The 18513-nt window shown below is 37.1% G+C and overlaps 1 protein-coding gene across 1 annotated transcript in view; it reads left to right on the top strand.

Annotated features, from left to right (window-relative positions):
* The first annotated feature begins 16475 nt into the window (after positions 1–16475).
* grik3 (glutamate ionotropic receptor kainate type subunit 3) overlaps positions 16476–18513 on the top strand; it is a 149568-nt gene continuing 147530 nt past the window's right edge. The window contains exon 1 of the mRNA XM_015034672.1: positions 16476–17478. Coding sequence (XP_014890158.1) covers positions 17364–17478 — 115 coding nt within the window. The 5' untranslated portion in view covers positions 16476–17363. The remainder of the gene's footprint in view (positions 17479–18513) is intronic.

Raw genomic sequence — 18513 nt, 5'->3', positions numbered from 1 at the left:
TAAGTTCAACATTATTTTTGATGGCTATAGAAACTTTTTCCAAGTATTTTACTGTGGCTGTGAATATGGCCTCTGTGTTAGATCTATTCGATTTCATCATATTTTTCATATTAAATGCAGTTGCATTTATTTGTACCATATATGTGGTGAAGTGAGCCAAATGCTAAGAATTATGGTACCAAATCAACAAAATGAGGGAAAACATGTGCTGTTTACCATTACCCTGCAGTTCTGTTTGCTGGGCTCGCTATTTGTGTGTTTGTGTTCATTCCAAAACATTTGTGCTTAGCAACGCTGCAGAGGGTCCAGGGAGGAGGGTACCAATGAGCAAATATGGACCGCTAGATTAAACCTTTACTTGAAAAGGCAGAAAAAGAGAAAAAGAACAGATGAGTGTAAGAATCATGTTTCTGCTTTCAAAATCTAACAAGTTTAGCAATGAGAGCTCTGAGTCCACTTCAAGAATCTACAAATTGATTCCACGTATTCCTTTTGTGAATTTGACTACAATTTAAACAGCTAGTAGATTTTAAACATGAGATCCATCAGTAAGAGATTTGATGGCGAGATTTGATTTTAGATAACCAATTATGCAAAGCTCTCAACTGATAATATACATTTTACCTGATTTTGACTACTTTATGAGAGCTATAAATGACAATAAAAGTTTACTTTTGGATAAACAAAAAAAAAACAAAAAAAAACAATTAATAATAATAATAATAATAATAATTAATAAATAAAATGCCAATTTCTTAACAACAGTCCAACGTTGTAGAGGTGTCTTAACTTCCCTGAAAATCTTCAGATACAATATACTGGTGTTTCACAGTCCTGGATTCTTTGTCCTGCATGTTTTAGGCGATTCTCTGCTGCCACACATCACTTAAATTAATGAATCACTAAAACGCTTCTCCAGCATTTGATGGCATGCTAAGAAGTTAATGCAATCAGTTGAATCAGCTGGACTGGAGCACAGGCGCATCACGATGGGCAGTGGGGCCCCGAGGATCAGATATGAGAACCTCTGCAGTAGAGTATGCCACAGAAATATTTAAACGGATAAAACCCAAATAAACAAATTGCAGTGCATGTGTTTGCTCCTGTGCAAGTCAGATTATAGCTCATATGTTTTTATTTTTTTCTTTATTTATTCCACACAGCTTTTGCATCATTATATTTCATCAGATATGCATCAGTTTTTGCTAGCAGCAATCTCTGGGGATTTAGTAGAACGTTGTCTTAAGTGTGAGATTTCCAAAAGCTTGCCAACATTTTGTAATCCAACATGTTTAATGACATATAGAATTTGACAAATTAAAAGAATAAAACCAAGCAAATCTGTTGCAATATGTTAATGTTTTTGTTGTCTTCTGGTGATGTCAAACTCCCGTTGTGGCTGCCTGAATGAACAGCTAATATGCCTGAAAATGAAGTTTCCATTTTTAAGCCCCTCTTACACCTTTATGCTTCCTCTGATTTCATTTTTATCTTTTAGTCTGTTTCTTGTAGTATAACAACTTACACATCACAGAGTGTTTTTGCCAGTGCAACCCAATAATGCTGATATGTTATTTTAACTGATTTTAAAAATATTCAATTTTGTATTCAGACGTTCAGAAAGACGGCTCTCATGCTCTGTCATCTTGAACAATAAGATTGTGCTAAAACAAGCATCAGATCATTAACAAAACACCATTCTTGCAGTTTTTGACTGCTTGTTTAATTTTTTTGAGCTTTGGATAAGAAAGAAAAAAAAACTAAAGAAGGGCATTGATGAGCGCCATAATTTCCAGGATTTCTAAAAACGTAACTAAAATTGAGACGACAAATTATATTTTTACACAGACTCCCATTGGTTGCCTAAAGTTAAAAACCATGCTGTGCAATTTTTATACTTGTCAGAATTCATAGAAGATCTTTCTCATGTAAATTGAATTGACAACAAAAGCTAGGGGGCAGGAAAGGCAGCTGAGGTCTGAGGTTAACCAAAAATCTAAATGAGCTGTGAGGTTCCTCCATCACTCTCCTGTAACACAGGGGTGGGAAGGATGAAATCCCTATACCTCACTTGTCTATTAATGCCAGTGGCAGTCTGAAAAATCAATATGTCCAAAATAAGACTCTATGATCACTCCCACGTCTTGGATACTTTCTGCAAATAGTGTCTTGGCTTTTCTGCCTCAGATAAATTGACTTGAGCCTGCAAAACAGCTGAACTTGTTCCTTTAAAATCATGACGGAAATCTTGAATGTGTCATGTCTGTTTAACTTTTAGAAATTGATAGCACCGTTGTTAATAGCTATTGTCTGAAGAACATTTTTATTTTTCAGACTTCTTACTTCATCAGACAGATGAAGAAGCTGGCATCAGGAGGCCGGCCAAAGGAGACGGTGAAGGGAATCACAGAAAATATTCAAAGGGATTTCTCCAACAATTAAAGGAGATCTGTAGTTGTGGGCTGACCTGCCAGTCACACATGTAACCCACCAGCCTCCATACAGCTTTGTGGATATTTTAAATATTATTATTAGTTCTGAAATAACTTCCTTGTGGAGCAGTTGACAGAAATAGGCTTTGAAATTCACCTCATTCACACACAGCTAGTTTACCTTGCTGTCTACTTTGCAGAACCCACCTTGAAAAGAATCTGTACGGTAATGGCATCAAACTCAAGTCCATGGAACAGGACAGCAAGAGAACATCTATAGATTGATATACATAAGAATGAACAAAAAATGTTTGTGGGGATCACTTGTTCCGGAAATCACAACTACCTTCAATTTAAAGATACATGACCTTAGCAAAGCTAGAGATCCCTCTAGGGCCTTCATAAACTTTACCATACTTTTATGTATTCCCTATTGCAATGCATCTTTTCATAGCGAATCAGACAATCTGCCTGATATTGACAGATTGTTCAATATCAGACACAACTCATGAGTATAATAAATAAGGGGAAACAAATCAAAAGTAAACAAACTTTTGTCTCTACTCGCAGTTTAAAGTATTTTCTTTTTTTCAAAGTATTTGGCTTTCCTAGGAAGCCAGATGATTAACATTTTCTATACAATGCCAGTCCTTTTCCTTTAGTCCCCAACAAGTCCAATTTATAGCAGTGTCATTAGCCATCCATAGCTGGTAAATCCAACTCATTTCTCCTTTCAGTGTCCACTCCACAGAAAATTGGAGTACCACCTCCTCAGCAGCTTTCCCATGGGGAGAACCAAACAGCGTACAGAAACTGCCTCAGTTGTTTCTGAAAATATGAAGCTACAATACATGACATCACTTAGCAATAAAAGGACAGGTCTTCTACTGGTCTGCCATTATTGAAAGAGCAAACACGGAGCCTAATCAGACCTTTGGAACTTTCTGAGAGTGAAACCCTTTAAAACTTGGTCTTTAAGTTGAGCTACAGACTGTAAGACTGTTCTTTCCAGAACTTTCTAGTAGTCATTAGGTCTTTGTCCATTGGAAGACACAACATTGAATTCTATTTGCAAATAGAATTCAGCAAATAGAAAAATAAATTGAATTCCCAACTGACATGAAACAGGATATTTATAATGTAATTTAGTTTAAGAAAACCTGAATTTTTAAAAATGTTTTTATACAATTTATGAAAAATATATCTTGTATTTCTACATGTTTTACGAGTTTTTTTTTTTTTTTTAAATATAGCTGAACTGGAAAAGGTGAGGGAAAAAAAACAACAAAAAACCTAAAAGACCTTTAGATCTGCTACATGCACCCATATCATAGTTAATCTGTCAACTCTAAAATGCAGAAGTAGATCTTTAAGAGTTTTCATATTAATACACCAGCAATTGCGTAAAACTATTTCCAATCTTCAACCTATGAAAGAAACACAATCAATATCCAACTGTAGCCCTTAAATAACTGGAACAGTGATAGTGTGATGCGCAGGATAAAGTGAGAGTGATTCCTGTAATTCAATATATGCAAATATCAGACTGGCAAGGTTCATGTGTAGCGATTATCCATGTACAAGATCCTTGATTAAGCCAACAGAGAGCAGTGTACATTGATTAAAAGGCCACATTTTCAAATGACCCTTACCTCTAATTACAAATCTTTTTTCTTAACCCACTCATTGATTACTAGGGAGTGTCAGTATTTTAAATTCAGTAACACACTGTACTGTGCTCAGGTCACCATTGTAAGTGAAAATCTCAAACGTTTCACCAGTTCGAAAAAGGCTAAATAAATAAAATAACAATAAAATAAACCTGTTGTCATAATGTTCTTTATCCAGCCAACTTATTCTGGCATGTCACCAAGTATTCTGTCTGTCCAGTCATGACACTTTGTCAAACATCCCCTTTTATATCCATGAAGTATGTATGTATGTCACTTGCAATGTAATCCTATCCTGTGTAGAAAGTGTGTGTAAAAGGGAGGGTATGAAAAGTACAGTGTGCTGCATCACACAGAGTTAGTTACTTTAAGATCACAAACCATCTGGGGATGACAGTTCAATGCTTTGTGCGTCCTGTATGACTGCCCCCTAGTGGTCAAACAGTTGTTATCTTACTTAATCATAAATTAGGTCTCTCTCCATCAGTTGAGGCCAATTGAGGCGTTTTGCATTCCAGGGTGAGTGAATCATTAGCAATCCTGCTAGAGAATCTTAATATTGTGAGAATGTTTGACCTCTAATGTCACAGCAGTAAGTTCCATTGCAGAGACATTTTTTTACGCAAATAATACTTTCTCAACCTTTTTGAAATTACGGATAAATTATTCAACATTTCCAAAAACCAAAACATCTTTACCTATAAATCAAATTGTGTATGCTAAAGTTTAAGATGTGTAAAAAAGCAATTGATCTACATTAAGTCTTGCTCTCTCTTTCTCTCTTGTAGCCTGAGTGCTACTTTTTCTCTGGTTTCCACTGACTTCATTGATACTGCAACACAAAAGAGGGCAACTATAGCACCAGCTGATAGCATTTGATTGAAGGACAGATTTTTGATCAGTGAAAGGGTGATTTCCTTTAGATATAGTTATTTTTTATTGTCTTCTGTTTTAAATGTCAAATTATTGAATTAGTTAACCCATTTTTGCAACATTTTATTGAACACAATTGCAGTTCATGTGCTGTAAGTTGGCCATCATTCTATATATTTAAGCAAATATATTAAAATTAAATTTGATTAGGGTATGTTTATCTCTTGTGTCGCTAGGTAAAGCTGTTTGTTCTCAAGCAGTCACACCTCAACAAACAGATTATTTAACTCCAGTGTGACAACAACCTAACATGTAGCTGTGAGTGACTGACATGCTGCTGGCTCCGACAGACTTTACTTCACAATACTGCTCCGAGACAACATACTCATTCATTATTTTCTGAATAACTTTCAGAAAAGGGCTGTGAAATACAAAAAATTATCCATAATGCTCCAGGGCTATGCTAAAGTGGGTTTATTTATTCATGTTGTGAGCAATATTTGTGATGTTTTAGCTCTTTAAAAGGAAAAAAAAAAGTCCCGCTTTAAACTACATTTAGTTCCTTTTTCTATTTAACTCCTTGATAAATTTACCAAAATATCTGGCCCAGCAACAAACATCACGCTGTGAACTCATAAGATTGGTAAAAATATTTTTACGATTTAAGGAAAATTTTCACAACATGAGAGAGATGGCGAGCAAGACAGAGACAAAGAGAGTAATTATTAAAGACTCCAGTCATTAATGCTGGAGAGAAAGTTCACTTTGTAACATAATTAAAAGTTGTTCAGGAGCAAGCATTGCTGCAGGGTGCAATTACTCATAAATGCCAATGCGATAACATGAAAGTGAATGAATCCATGCATTGTACGCAAATTCAAATAAATTTGAAGTTGGCTCAGACACACTTTCCTTTACACACTGATCCTGAGGAAAAGTGTATCAGATTAAGACTTAGATGAATGTGATAAAAACGCAAACACACACACACACACACACACACACACACACACACACACACACACACACATGCGCACACATAGAAACATGCAGCCAGCCTACATGCACAACCTTTAATTGATGAACTTTAAACATCAAATGTTATGATTTCTTTTACCAGAGAAAGTTGAAAAATAAACAACCTGGTTTTCACTCTTCCAAGATATTTGACGAACACGTAGTCATCTTGCTGGGGGAGAAATGGTAATGGTAAATCAGTGAGCAGCTGGATACCCCCGCATGCACCTGCAATTTTCCCCCTTCCCCAATACTAGCCCAAAGATGGCGCCTGGAGATTTTCTAATGGGCCATTATTTTGGCAGATTCAAATGAAACCAAGGTGAAATTGCCTTTTTTTACTATTTATAATGCATATTTGAAGTAGCGAAGGTTGTCACAGTTGCATGAGGCATACAATTATTTTCTCATTGTTTGCATTATATAGGGTCATTGAGGTTAATTGAGTCTTACTTCAGTATTCTGACGGGAAGTCACACAAGCTCTTTTCACAGCGTATTCATTTTAATTAACGTGAAAGAAGTAAAAAGCTGGGCCTGCTTGCGCGACGATGAGCAAACGTATAAACAACAATAAAGGCCGGCCCTGTTCGGCTGTCTGTGCAGTGTTTGAAGCTGTGGAGCTAAATCGTTCTCTGTCTGTCGCTACTGCTCTGTTACCGTAACTGAAAGATGGGAAACTCAAGTGAAATGAGTAGAGAATTCAGATAACCTTCTAAACAAACCCTTGTGGGTATTGACTGCTAGAGCATTTTGAATCTATAAGATAATACAGACTTTCATTCTGCAGGAGTTTAAAACGCCCTCTTAGGTGAGTTTCTGTGATTCTAAACATTACCCTCCTTAAATTATGCATATTTTTCCACATATTTTTAACTTTTAAACCTTGCAGTTTATTGAAAACTAAGTAGAACCAGAAAGCTGGAAATGTTACAGTTTTACCCTATTGTTCAGTACTGATTGCAGTTATCTGAAATGGCAATGCAGTCCCGTACTTGAACACATAATAGCAATGTTGGTCTCCATTGTTAAAGAAATGTAGAATGGCAGTGATTTTCCTTCTTGTTTTTTTTTTTTTTTTTTTGTGTTTTTTTGCAATCATGTCAAGTTCAAAAATAGATCACAAACTCCATTCTTGTCACTGGTTAGATTGCTACCCAGCAAGAAAGCTTCCTATTTGATTTTTGGCTGAATAGTATCTTTTGCAGTAGTCCAATGTCCTTCCCCTGTCCAGGCATGTCTGACAGGCAAATTAGAGATTTTATGCTGTGTTTTTGAGTGAGTGTGAGAGGTCTTGGCTTTTGTCTTATCTGCATCGCTGATGTCCTTTTGATTAACTAGTGGGAGCACTTTTCATAACTGTTGGCATAATTTAATACATGGAGGAACATAGATCAAAACACAGATCTTTCAGTTAGACTAGAGCCTTTATGTACCTCTCCTTAGTTTGATAAAAAGTTTTTATTTATTTAAATATTTGAAACAAATGTATGAAAAAAAGAGTACATTATAACAAGGTTAGCAATGGAGATAGATGAGAAAGACAGGGGAAATAAAAAGATTAAAGAGGAAAAAAAAAGAACATTTAAAAATAGGGTCATATTCAATTTTACCACAATGTTACAACACACTGATGGATAGAAATACTAAAGCATTTGTCAGTATATTGCACTCACCCTTCCACCTCCCAACCATGACTAAATTGATACAAATCCACAAGACAATTTAACTATTAAAAAAAAAAAGAATTTTAGTTATCATTTTGACAAAAACACACAATTTAAAAAAGAAGTTGCCTTAATTGCAGCCTTTAGTTCGTCTGCATTGTTGGTTCTGCTGTCTCTAATCTTCTTCTATACTTCGTACTTTCTCTCCTGTGGGAAAATTAAATCAACATCTTTATAAAGCTTGTCAGCAGAGGGGTAAGCATGGAGGGCTGTAAAATATTCTTGTTGACTTTGGAAGTGAGAAAACACAGTGGACCAAAAAAAAAAAATAAAAAATAAAAACAATTAACATGGCTCCCCAAATTGAACTTTACAGCGGATCTCAAACAACTTGGAACCTGTATCGCTTCTTCCATGGCCAGGTAAAACATCTGAGATCATGGGGTCCAACCGACCCCACACACGTAAAACTTGTATCATTTGCCTCAGTCCTCTACGTCTGCCTCAGTCCTCTACGTCTGCCTCAGTCCTCGCACACACAAGGGCTAAAAGGGGTTGTACACAAACACCAGCACAGTTCTACTCATGTCCTGATGGTTCCTGAAGATGTGAGTCAAGCTGCAGCCACAACTTGTGAAGAACCTTAAACTCTTGAATGGTTTAACTCGTAACCCTCTGAATTCTGCAGTTATTTCCTGTTGTCACACTTTTTCCTTCCACCCAAGTTTCCGTTAACATGCTTGAATGCAGCACATGAAAACAGCAAAGTTCCTCAACATTGACCTTTTGTGGATTATCCCTCTTGTGAAGAGTGCCAATGACTGTCTGCTGGATACTGTCGACTCATTGTCTTCCATATGAGTGCAGGCCATAACATATAATTTAAAACAATATTATAATAATAATTTCTAAAAAAACATGATTTTGTTTAGATTTGTTACAAGCCATAATAATAAAAATGAACATAAATAAATGTTTGAAAATGTGTCCCTCTGTGTATAACTTATCAATTCATGAAGTTTTTCCATTTTTTTTGAACTGAATTAATGAAATAACGCTACAGTACGTTGAGATGAATCTCAACGTTGTGACAATCAGTCATATGGTGTCACACGACAAGGGTAGAACTGAAAGACAAACAGAATACACACAGAACCTCTGCAACCATTACAACCAGAGCATCTCAATGACTTTGGAAACAGGCTGACCTTTGATTCAGAGAGAAAATCATGATTACATTGTAATGGCAGTCTGAGTGTAGGTCAGGAGCAGTGCTGCATAGAGTACGTTCACAGGTCAGGACTAATCACACAGGGTTTAGTGAGAAAATTAATAGCTCTTTGATTGCGATCTATAGGTTATCGTATTGAGGAGTTCAAGAGGATTTTTACTTCTCCAGTTTGCCTCAATGACCTGAAAGGTTTTCATGAAGGAGTATTTACATGATAACCTAACAAGTCTGGATCTGTGGAGTGGATGTTTGTATGTGAGGGTTGTGAGGCAGGCTGTGGAAGTATGACATTCATGATGCTGTTTCCTGACGCGTCCATACACTTGAGCTCCAAATGGAGAATAGTTTATTTAAAGGTTATGAAGCTGTAGCCCCCTCTCCCCCCCAATCTCCCTGTCATACACATGTATAAATTGCTCTCAAATTTGAAGCTGGCTTTCAGTGGTTACAGAAGACAAATGGCAGGGATGATGAGTATGATAACACTAATAATTCAATTGATAAATCAGGTTGGTCAGAAATCCATTATTACTCACTGCCTTTCTCATCTATAACCAGTGGCTGAATCCCGCTAGCAATCGCTTCCCATCTCGCAGACTGTCTGGATGACTGATCAGGGTTGTGATTGTCTCCACTCTCCCCATCACACCACTGCCACATGCGTCAGCAACAGCACATACATCTTGAGCGGCCTCTAACTCCGAGCCAGCATAGTCTAGAGCCTCGGTAAACGTTGCAATCAGCAGAAGAATTGGGCCAATTCCTCATAACCTTGTCTGCACATGGCACCTCGCCTTGAATCATAAGACTCCGCTGCTGTGGAAAGCCTTGAGTTTGCCGGCACAGAAACTGTATGGCCCAGGTAATGTTGAAAATGGGTAAATGGATATTTAATTATCTGCCTTGTCCCACAAAAACTGGGAATGGTGGATGTATCGGGGTGACCACAGACTCATGGGTAACAATGTGCACCAAAAAACAAAAATAACAACAACAAAAAAAAACACTCATGGCATTGCTGCGTGTTTCTCAAAGCCTTCTATGCAGTGGAGAACTGGTGGTTACAAAATAAATGAATAAATAAATAAAAATAAATGAAATCCAACATATTTGTGATCTCTACTCCTTGCATGTACACATAGCTGTTCAAAATAATAGTAGTTCAACAGAGCTCACTGGATCAATAACATTTTTAGAAGAAACTATTGATTCATGCCAAACAATTTAAAATATTTTTTTTATCAGTGAGATCTCAGTGTCCCACGTCATTCTGTAAAAAACAAAAAAAAAGATTTTACATGCTGCTTGAAGTATACCCCTCTGAAAATCAGAGTAAAAGTAGTAAATCCAGACATTGCTCTGGAGATCTTTGTAAAAGTAATTGAATAACAAAGTGATTGTAGAGGGCTAAACAAATAGCCCTCTACAAAGTGCAAAAATACAGTCTGCTCAGCTCAACAAAAACTCCAGGAAGACAATAAAAAGTCTTTTTACAATTTAAAGAGATCAAAGGTACCCAAACTGGCTTAAACTCAGCAAATTATTAATAATGCTTTCAAGTCCCCTGTGAGTACTCTAACAATTAGATTAAATGTGCTTAAGAGGCTAAAACCTGCCATTGAACACGTTAAGTGATCTAAAGACAAATTGTGAAACATTTTGTGTATGGAAGCAAAATATTTGGTAACACTTTATTTGAAGGAGTGTGCATAAGACTGACATGACACTGTCATAAACATGACATAACACCTGTCATGAACATGAAGAAGTCTTTATGAATGTTTATGATAGTTGCCATGACGTGTCATTCAGTAAATAATGACACTCTTAATACAAAGTTGCTCTAAAAGTTGCATTGAAAGTCCAAGAAAAGTGCCAACTTTGAATTAAATTGTCACTATTTACAAAATCATGCAAAGTTGGCACTTTTAATGACTTTTAATGCAACTTTTAGAGCAACTTTGGACCCATAAGCAATGAAGTTAAGCCAAAGTACACCATGAATCATGTAGAGTCAGGCCTCCTGTTATGGGAATGTTCCAAATATTACATTGTTGTGGTAATTATTCAATTGAAATTAATTAAGGATAAGTTTGAATGGATCAACATACTTTATGGGCTTATGCTAACATGTTAAACTCGAGAAAATGCAATTAAATAACTCTTTGGATAAAATATTGACTCCAAATACACCAGTAAGCGAGCAGCATCGCAATGCCAAACCGACCAGTTTAGCATCATGGACTTGCCAGGCCCCACTCAAACACAAAACATTAAAAATGCTTTTTCTGGGTTAAATGGGTTAAAACCAAGACATTTGGAATGCAACCCAGTTGTCCTGGATTAGAACAGCTGTTCACACAAGACAAAGCTGGTGACAGATGTGCAAAATTTTTACAAACAGAAAAAAAAAAAATCTCCAAGAATTTTCCAGTTTATACATTAAATGTTTGAGTTTCTAAAGAGAAATGTAGGCAGTGCTGTCTATTAACAACCTAAAGTTCTTTTTTGTTTGTTTTGTTTGCAGTAGCATGTGTGCGCTGTTCTCAGGAAATAAAAGCTAAGAATTTTGAGCTTTACTCTCTTTTTTAAGCACTGCTATTTTTCAACTGTATGAGTCAGTCACCATTCTCTCCTTTCATGTAATCAATACAACTTTCAAAGAGTTTGAAAAGTTGACTTTGTGGTTTTGATGAAACGATAATATTTAAATAAAGCCCGAGCTGCTACTTCAAAAATATGTACTCCATCAAAGAGACTTCAGAAAAGCAGACATGAACTTTATAACACATTAGACTTAGAGATGAGTTCCCATTCACTATTGTTAAAGGGAGATGTTCGATCTTGAGCACTGCATTCAGTCTGGTGCCAGAGCTCTATGTGTGTTTTTTTTTTTTTTTTTCTTTTGAGCAGAAAATCTAAATCAATAGTGAAAATGTCTCACGTGATTCATTTGTTCGGCTCAATCGAAGCAGCAGCAATTTTTCCAAATAATTATGAGCAATCTAACATCTTGGAGTGCACATCTTCTCCGTCCAATCACAGACTTACGAGCGAGCAGAGAAACACATCATGGAAATTGATTGTCCTTTCTCCTTTCTCAAAGACTTCAGGGAAAAAAAATAAACAACAATGGGCTGATCAATCTAGTAACATAAGTATACCTCTTGTCAATGTCCCTCTCTTTACAATGGGGACTTGATGTTTTAGGAGCTATTTGTTATGACCAACTTGCCAGAAGAGACATCGATCGCCGGCTGCTTGCAAATGCATTTTGCAAAGAAAAACAGAGCTGAATGTGCTGTGCCACGTGTGGATGTGAGTCTTGCATAAAAAGTGTCAACTTAAATGACTTTTTTAATTTACTCAAAAAGAGGACTGATTATTTTAATGGTAGCTCTCATTACAAACCTTGCCTTCCTTTACCCATCATTTTTTCGCTCCTTGCTTTTCGCATCAGTCCACGCTTTGAACGGTCGCATCAAATAACCATAACTCTTGATAAAATACTTCCCTTTCTTTCAGGCCTCAAAGGGAAGTCTGTTCAAACAAATTGTAGAAATTTGTTTGCTGAAGAGTACTGTCTGCTTAGCAGCTTCAAACACGAATGACTGGGCAGTGCAGTTTTTATTCTGCCGTAAAACCGAGGGATCATTGTGCGTACATGATTAATTTTGGTTTAAATATAGATTAGAGATTTTTTTTTTCTTTCTGCTTTATTATGTTTCATCAGTGCTCAACTAATATCCTCCTCTACTTGAATGTGTACACTGCGTAACACATTTTAAACTTCAATTGATCATTTTAATATTTGTCTTTGCTTGTGTCGACTTTTTAGTCAAACGTTACACTACGACACTTTATAAGAGCATTCAAAGGGCTCAAATAGCGGATGATTAATGGTAAACCTGTTCTACATAAAAACTAAAAACTATTTGGTTTAGTCCAAGTAGTCTCGATTTATGATTAACTTTGCTGAAACTACACTAGGATTTTTATAATTAGTATGAAGTCTTGTGAAGCACGTTTCTGTCGCTGTCATAAAATTTAATATCAATGGCAACTTGGTGTAAAGGAGAGTGCTTTAAGCTCAATGCAATGTATTTGTGTCTCAACCTTATTTTAAATTATAAGTGGAAATAGTTCTTAAGTTCTTCCCTGTTTGTTTTGATAAAATTGGCTAGAGAAGGGGTCAAGCTAACTGATAGCAATCCACGTTTCTCAAATTTCATCATAAAGTCATTTGTATTTCTGAAACTTCAGGACCTACCAGAAAACCCGATGTTGTGACTTCCAGCCTGGTAGTCGACACTATTGAGTAAGGAATGAGTCTGATGTGAGGCTCACACAGCCCTATAGGAGGCACTTTTAGCCAATAGACTCAATTGTGCTTTCTCCCCACATGAAATATCAGTTGCGGACCTTATGACTGCCATGGAGTCAACCGTTTGGAACAACAACAGTGCAGAGGCAGAAATAGAGCAACTTAGGATGAAAGTTATTTCAACCATTTGCTAAATCTCCTTCTTTAAACCTCACACCTTAGAAAATTTCACCATTTTACTAGAAGACAGGGGACATACACAAAGATGCTCTTAAGAAATTCAGTGAATTACTTAAATTAAACAATCATTTATTAATCCCAAAGGGAAAATAACTGCAACTATCCAAGTTTCTTCAAAGTGTTGCTGTAGATGCAGATGGCTGTGGGCAGGAAGGATCTCCAGTAGCAGACTGTATTGCAGCACAGTAATGAAGCTTCTCACTGAAGAGGCTGTGTTGTTGTATAACAGCTTCATGCAGAGGATGCTCAGGATTGTCTGTCAGATTTTCCCCAGGATTAAAGACCAGTTTTCCAGGCCTGCAAACATCTGTCAGTTCCCTGGAATTAACAGATGTTTACAGTTTTAGGTGGTCATGTTTCTCTGTGCTGGAACCTGCTGTTTACGTATCATGGGAGGAAGAGGTGATGGAGGGCCACTTTCTCTGGGGGACACTTTACATGCCAACGGTTCTAATTTGCTTTTGATTTACACAACATTGTATCACTTTACAAGAAAAAGCTGATATTTTGTGGGTTTGTATAAGTGTAGAATACATTATTCATGATAGGACAGTAAATTTACCATTGGATGCAGACTGCTCTGTCCCTTCCATCAGGTGGTGTCTTTAGTCTGGTCTGTTGTCCAGGTGAGCACAGGTGTATTTATGCTCCTCCACTACCTTCACATCCGGAGGTGCACTCCCTTGAATTTTGATTTAACGTAAACTTATGAATCAAAAGGAAATAATACAAATTATTAATGTATCATAACATTTGATATCCTGCCTTATTTTCCTTAAAAGGATATTACTGATGACAGACCTAAGTACAAAACGTTCCCCAGTATTAATGCTAAGTTGTAATACAGCTAGGTTTTGTCCACTCATACCAAATGACAACTTTTACACCAAATGTTCATAATATGTCATGCACAATAAGGTTATGTCACAACAACACTGATCTGCTCTGTTCCAGCTGTATTTCTTACTCCACTACTATTGCACCAACACTCCCATACTCTACAACTCTTTTTTTTTCTCATAATAGTAAAGAAATTATAACACATCATGGCCTATTCTTTCAGAGATAAAACTGAATGTTGTGGGAATTAAAATGTATTGCCATCAAAGATAGAAAAATCATTCACTTCCAAAGTAAATCAACAGCTATTGAAATTCAGGAACTTAACAGAATTCCTTAATTTTATGCTAAATATTTCCTTGGTGGGGGTATTCCTCAAATTTCCAGCTGAGGTGATTGAGAGCACAGACCAAGATCTCTCTATAGAGGGCACCCACAGACCCGGAATGTCTTGTTTGCTCGGCCTGTGTACATTTTGTATTTGAAAGAGCAGCAAGTCAATGAATCTCCATAATGCGAGAGCCAGGCCACATAACTCACGTTGATAGTCCTTACATTGTGCCAAGAGGCGATAAATCTGCTCTGTAAGACATGAATATGCAGTGGCAGTCAGCCTGGCTTGTTCTTGCTCGCGTGTCCCCTGATGAACAGTTTATTCCTCTCCTCTATTCACAACAGAGAAAATTAAGCCAATGAGCTGCAGCACTGTCTCATCAGGAGGCTTGTATTAAGCACCAAAATATGTAACATTGTTTATTCTTTCCTCAAATGTTTGCTAATTTATGCAAATATCTTTTGTGACGTATATGGTAGTGAGTGAGTTTAATATCTATCTATCTATCTATCTATCTATCTATCTATCTATCTATCTATCTATCTATCTATCTATCTATCTATCTATCTATCTATCTATCTATTTCTGATGCATGAACTAACCATACTATTTATACTATTTAGTTATTTCTTTTTCAAAGCAGACACTTTTCTTATTTGATTATTGACAGGATTTGTATTATCATTTTCTTTAGAATTGTATAAATTTAGCAAAGTTGCTGTGCAGAGTTATGCTCGCAAAGTTTCATACTGTTATGAGTGAAATAAAAATAAAAGTATTATATTCAAACCTTTAAACTGTTCCATAGCAATATGGCTGAATGAATTCTTTCACGGCTTTTGTTTGTGGTGGGTCTTCTCCAAGATTATTTGTGGCCCCTATCTGGCCACCTCAATCAAAACTTTCTGGAGTCAGCCCTGGAAGCCAACATTTTGCAGTTTGTCTTTGATGACTCTTCGCGGTGATGAAGAAATGGACAACAGGACAAGCAGAAAGAAGCCGCAGGGCACTCACGCCACCACACACACTAACAGAGTGACTAATAATTGCCGGGAATTTTTTTGTTTTTTTTTTTTTTTTTTTTGTCTGACACTCAGCTGACACCTATTTTCCATAAGTATCTGCAGAGATACTTTGGGGAACGTGTTCACCTTTTTTGTTTTTGCTTGCATTCTATCGTGAACATGACCCACACGTTTTAGTGATTGGACTTTCCTACGAAAAACCATAAGTGAAAAACAAACAACCACGTTGTTTTATTGTTGCATCCATTTTGATAAACCAAAAAACATTGTCTACTTTATCATTCTTCTGCTATATATAAGCTATATTTCCCCCGTGACGTCAATGCCCATGCGCAGTAGGGATAAGTAGGTTTTACTTTTTTTCTTGTTTTGTTTTTTTTTTTTTTTTGATGGAAGTTTGACCTGTGACCAAACTAAAAAATTGTTTTGTGACAAAAAATGATGTGGGACACCACTTTGGAGGTGCAAAGAATAAACAGCCCCTCTATTTGTCTCAGTATGATCATATAATACCATGGATGGATGACACATGACCTCACTGTATTCAGGTCAATTTTTGTTTTTCTTTGCCATGTACGTTATGTTATATTATCTTTTCTTGCTTTAAATAAGTAAAGAAAATTATAACCTAATTTAACTCCCAACTAATAGTTTTTGACAGCCAAATATAAAGAAAAAGATCGCATGTCTATGTAATATTTTAATTTTAAAACACACAAATCAAGTAAACACTTGCTTTTGTTTTTCATGTTTGAGGTCAGAGAAGCCAATTAACTAAACATGCACGGACCAAAAAAGTAAAAAAAATATAAGTAAATAAAAATACGGTAAGGACGAGAAATAATGTATGGACTGAAACAAAAGCGCCGACAAATTCAGAAAAGTAGAGAACCGGGTGGTGATTCGGATCCCTCTCACCTCCACGGAACACTTGGACATAGTTGACAGCAATGCGTAACGACGCGTGCCTCTAGTGGCACCGTGGAAGCAGGGTCGTCAGACGCACGCAGATACACGGCTGCCCGCATTATATCCCGAACCAACACATAGTGAAACGTTCGTAAATTTAAAGCGACGCAGCAAGAATCTCTTTGAACAGATGGACCTTCTTCAGTGACCTCTCTTTTGCCAATGACGGTGCGCAACCGGACCGGAGCGGGTTCCCTGCGTTCGGAGCAGTTTGCAGAAGTGAAGCGATCAGTACTGGAGTGACTAAACCACGAGAAGCATTTCGGAGTCACCGAAGTATGTTGAAATTTCTCAACAATCACAGTACGAGCTGACGAAGACAAAAACCATTCGAGGAGAGCCAAACTTCCGCAGGCGCAGTTCTAGTCGTCCACAGTGGCGCAGCGAAGCGCAGGAGTTCGGCTCGGCTTTTCTGCCTGTAGACAGACGGCACCGTGTGCAGGAGGGTATACAGAGACTCCTGCGGGGTGATTGTTTGCAGCCTGCAGAAGCAGGTGTTTTCGCTGATCCGCCTGCGAGGGACGGAGGGGGGCTTATCCTCATCTTTCTTTCTAAGACTGGTGAGAAGAAAAAAGAAAAGAAACCCGAGGAGAATGTTGCACCAAGAACAATGAGCGCAGAGTTGTCGCATTTTACTCAAATCCACACATGCTCTGTAGTAGAATTCAGTTTTCATGAGCAATTCTGACTCATCTTTGGAATTTTTAGAGAGAAAAAAAGTGGATCCAACGAATTTGCAACCATGCGAAATACTTGGCTGTCTCCCCGGAGTGCGATTTGGGAATATTGGACTTCGCTGATTGCATTCCTGTTTTGGATTCAGTACTCTTGCGGGATGCCTCACGTTATACGAATTGGTAAGTTGGAAACACTTTAGCTGTATCCACTCGTGCGAGCACTCACTCAGGTTTGGATGTAACCTTGGAAGTTGCTCCCAGATCATCACATTTACGCGCGAGTCACAGTTAGTTATTGATGGAAACGAGCAGCCTCTCACCAAACGCTAAGGTCGTGTGAATATTTAGAAATAATCTCAGCGAAAGTGCCGATAAGTAACATTGCAGGAGTAAATTGTGAACGCCTTCTGAACTCAGGTGCCGCGCAAGGAAACACTGTGGGCTTGTGTGACCTCTATGCACTGTGCCTTGTGTGCTCCATTTTCTACGGGCAGCGTGTTGAGTCACCGGCTATATTCACACTGCCTCCTGGAAATGTTTTTTTTAAGGACGCATTTCTGCATTTAAAATAAAAAATAAAATAAAAAATACTTAAACACCAGGAAAAAAATAGTACCCTTCTAAAGTTTGAAACATAAATTCTTCATGCAAACCCAAATAGTAGGACGCATTTTTGAAAATTTTATTGAATTAAATACTTGCACATGAAAAGTATTGGCAAACACTAAGTAAAAGTTGTCCCCATCAGTTTTATCTTGCCACAGAAAAAAAAAAAAAAGATGATGAAGCCAAGTTTCATTAGCTTTCTTTCTCAAATCACTCACTGAGGAAACAATGTGAGAATTGTCTTTCGCAGACTGGCCATGTGATAAAACATTGTGTGCAACTAAGAGACAGGGACAGAATGAAGATCAATATGTTTCTTTTATATATATATATATATATATATTTTTTTTTTTTTTGCCACAAGGAGTATAGTTTTTTTTTACTTTAGTGGAATGATGTAAGGACAATTGCTCAAAAATGGCAGTAGTCCCCTCATTAAAATGCCACTACTACAGCCGGAGTATAGTCAGGGGGTAAGACCATCTTAAAAGGATCTGGGCTTTTTTTCTTCCAGATGGCTTAAAGTGGATTCATTGGTGCACTGTATATCTTGTATTCTCAGAGCTGGAAATTGTCTCTCTGTTTGATACATTCCATCATCAACACTGT

The sequence above is a fragment of the Poecilia latipinna genome, unplaced genomic scaffold (genome assembly GCF_001443285.1).
Source record: "Poecilia latipinna isolate Pla-1442-1.1 unplaced genomic scaffold, P_latipinna-1.0 Scaffold308, whole genome shotgun sequence".
NCBI classification, from domain to species: Eukaryota; Metazoa; Chordata; class Actinopteri; order Cyprinodontiformes; family Poeciliidae; genus Poecilia; species Poecilia latipinna.
The sequence above is the reverse complement of the archived record's forward strand: the minus strand, read 5'-3'. Positions and strand labels throughout refer to the sequence as shown.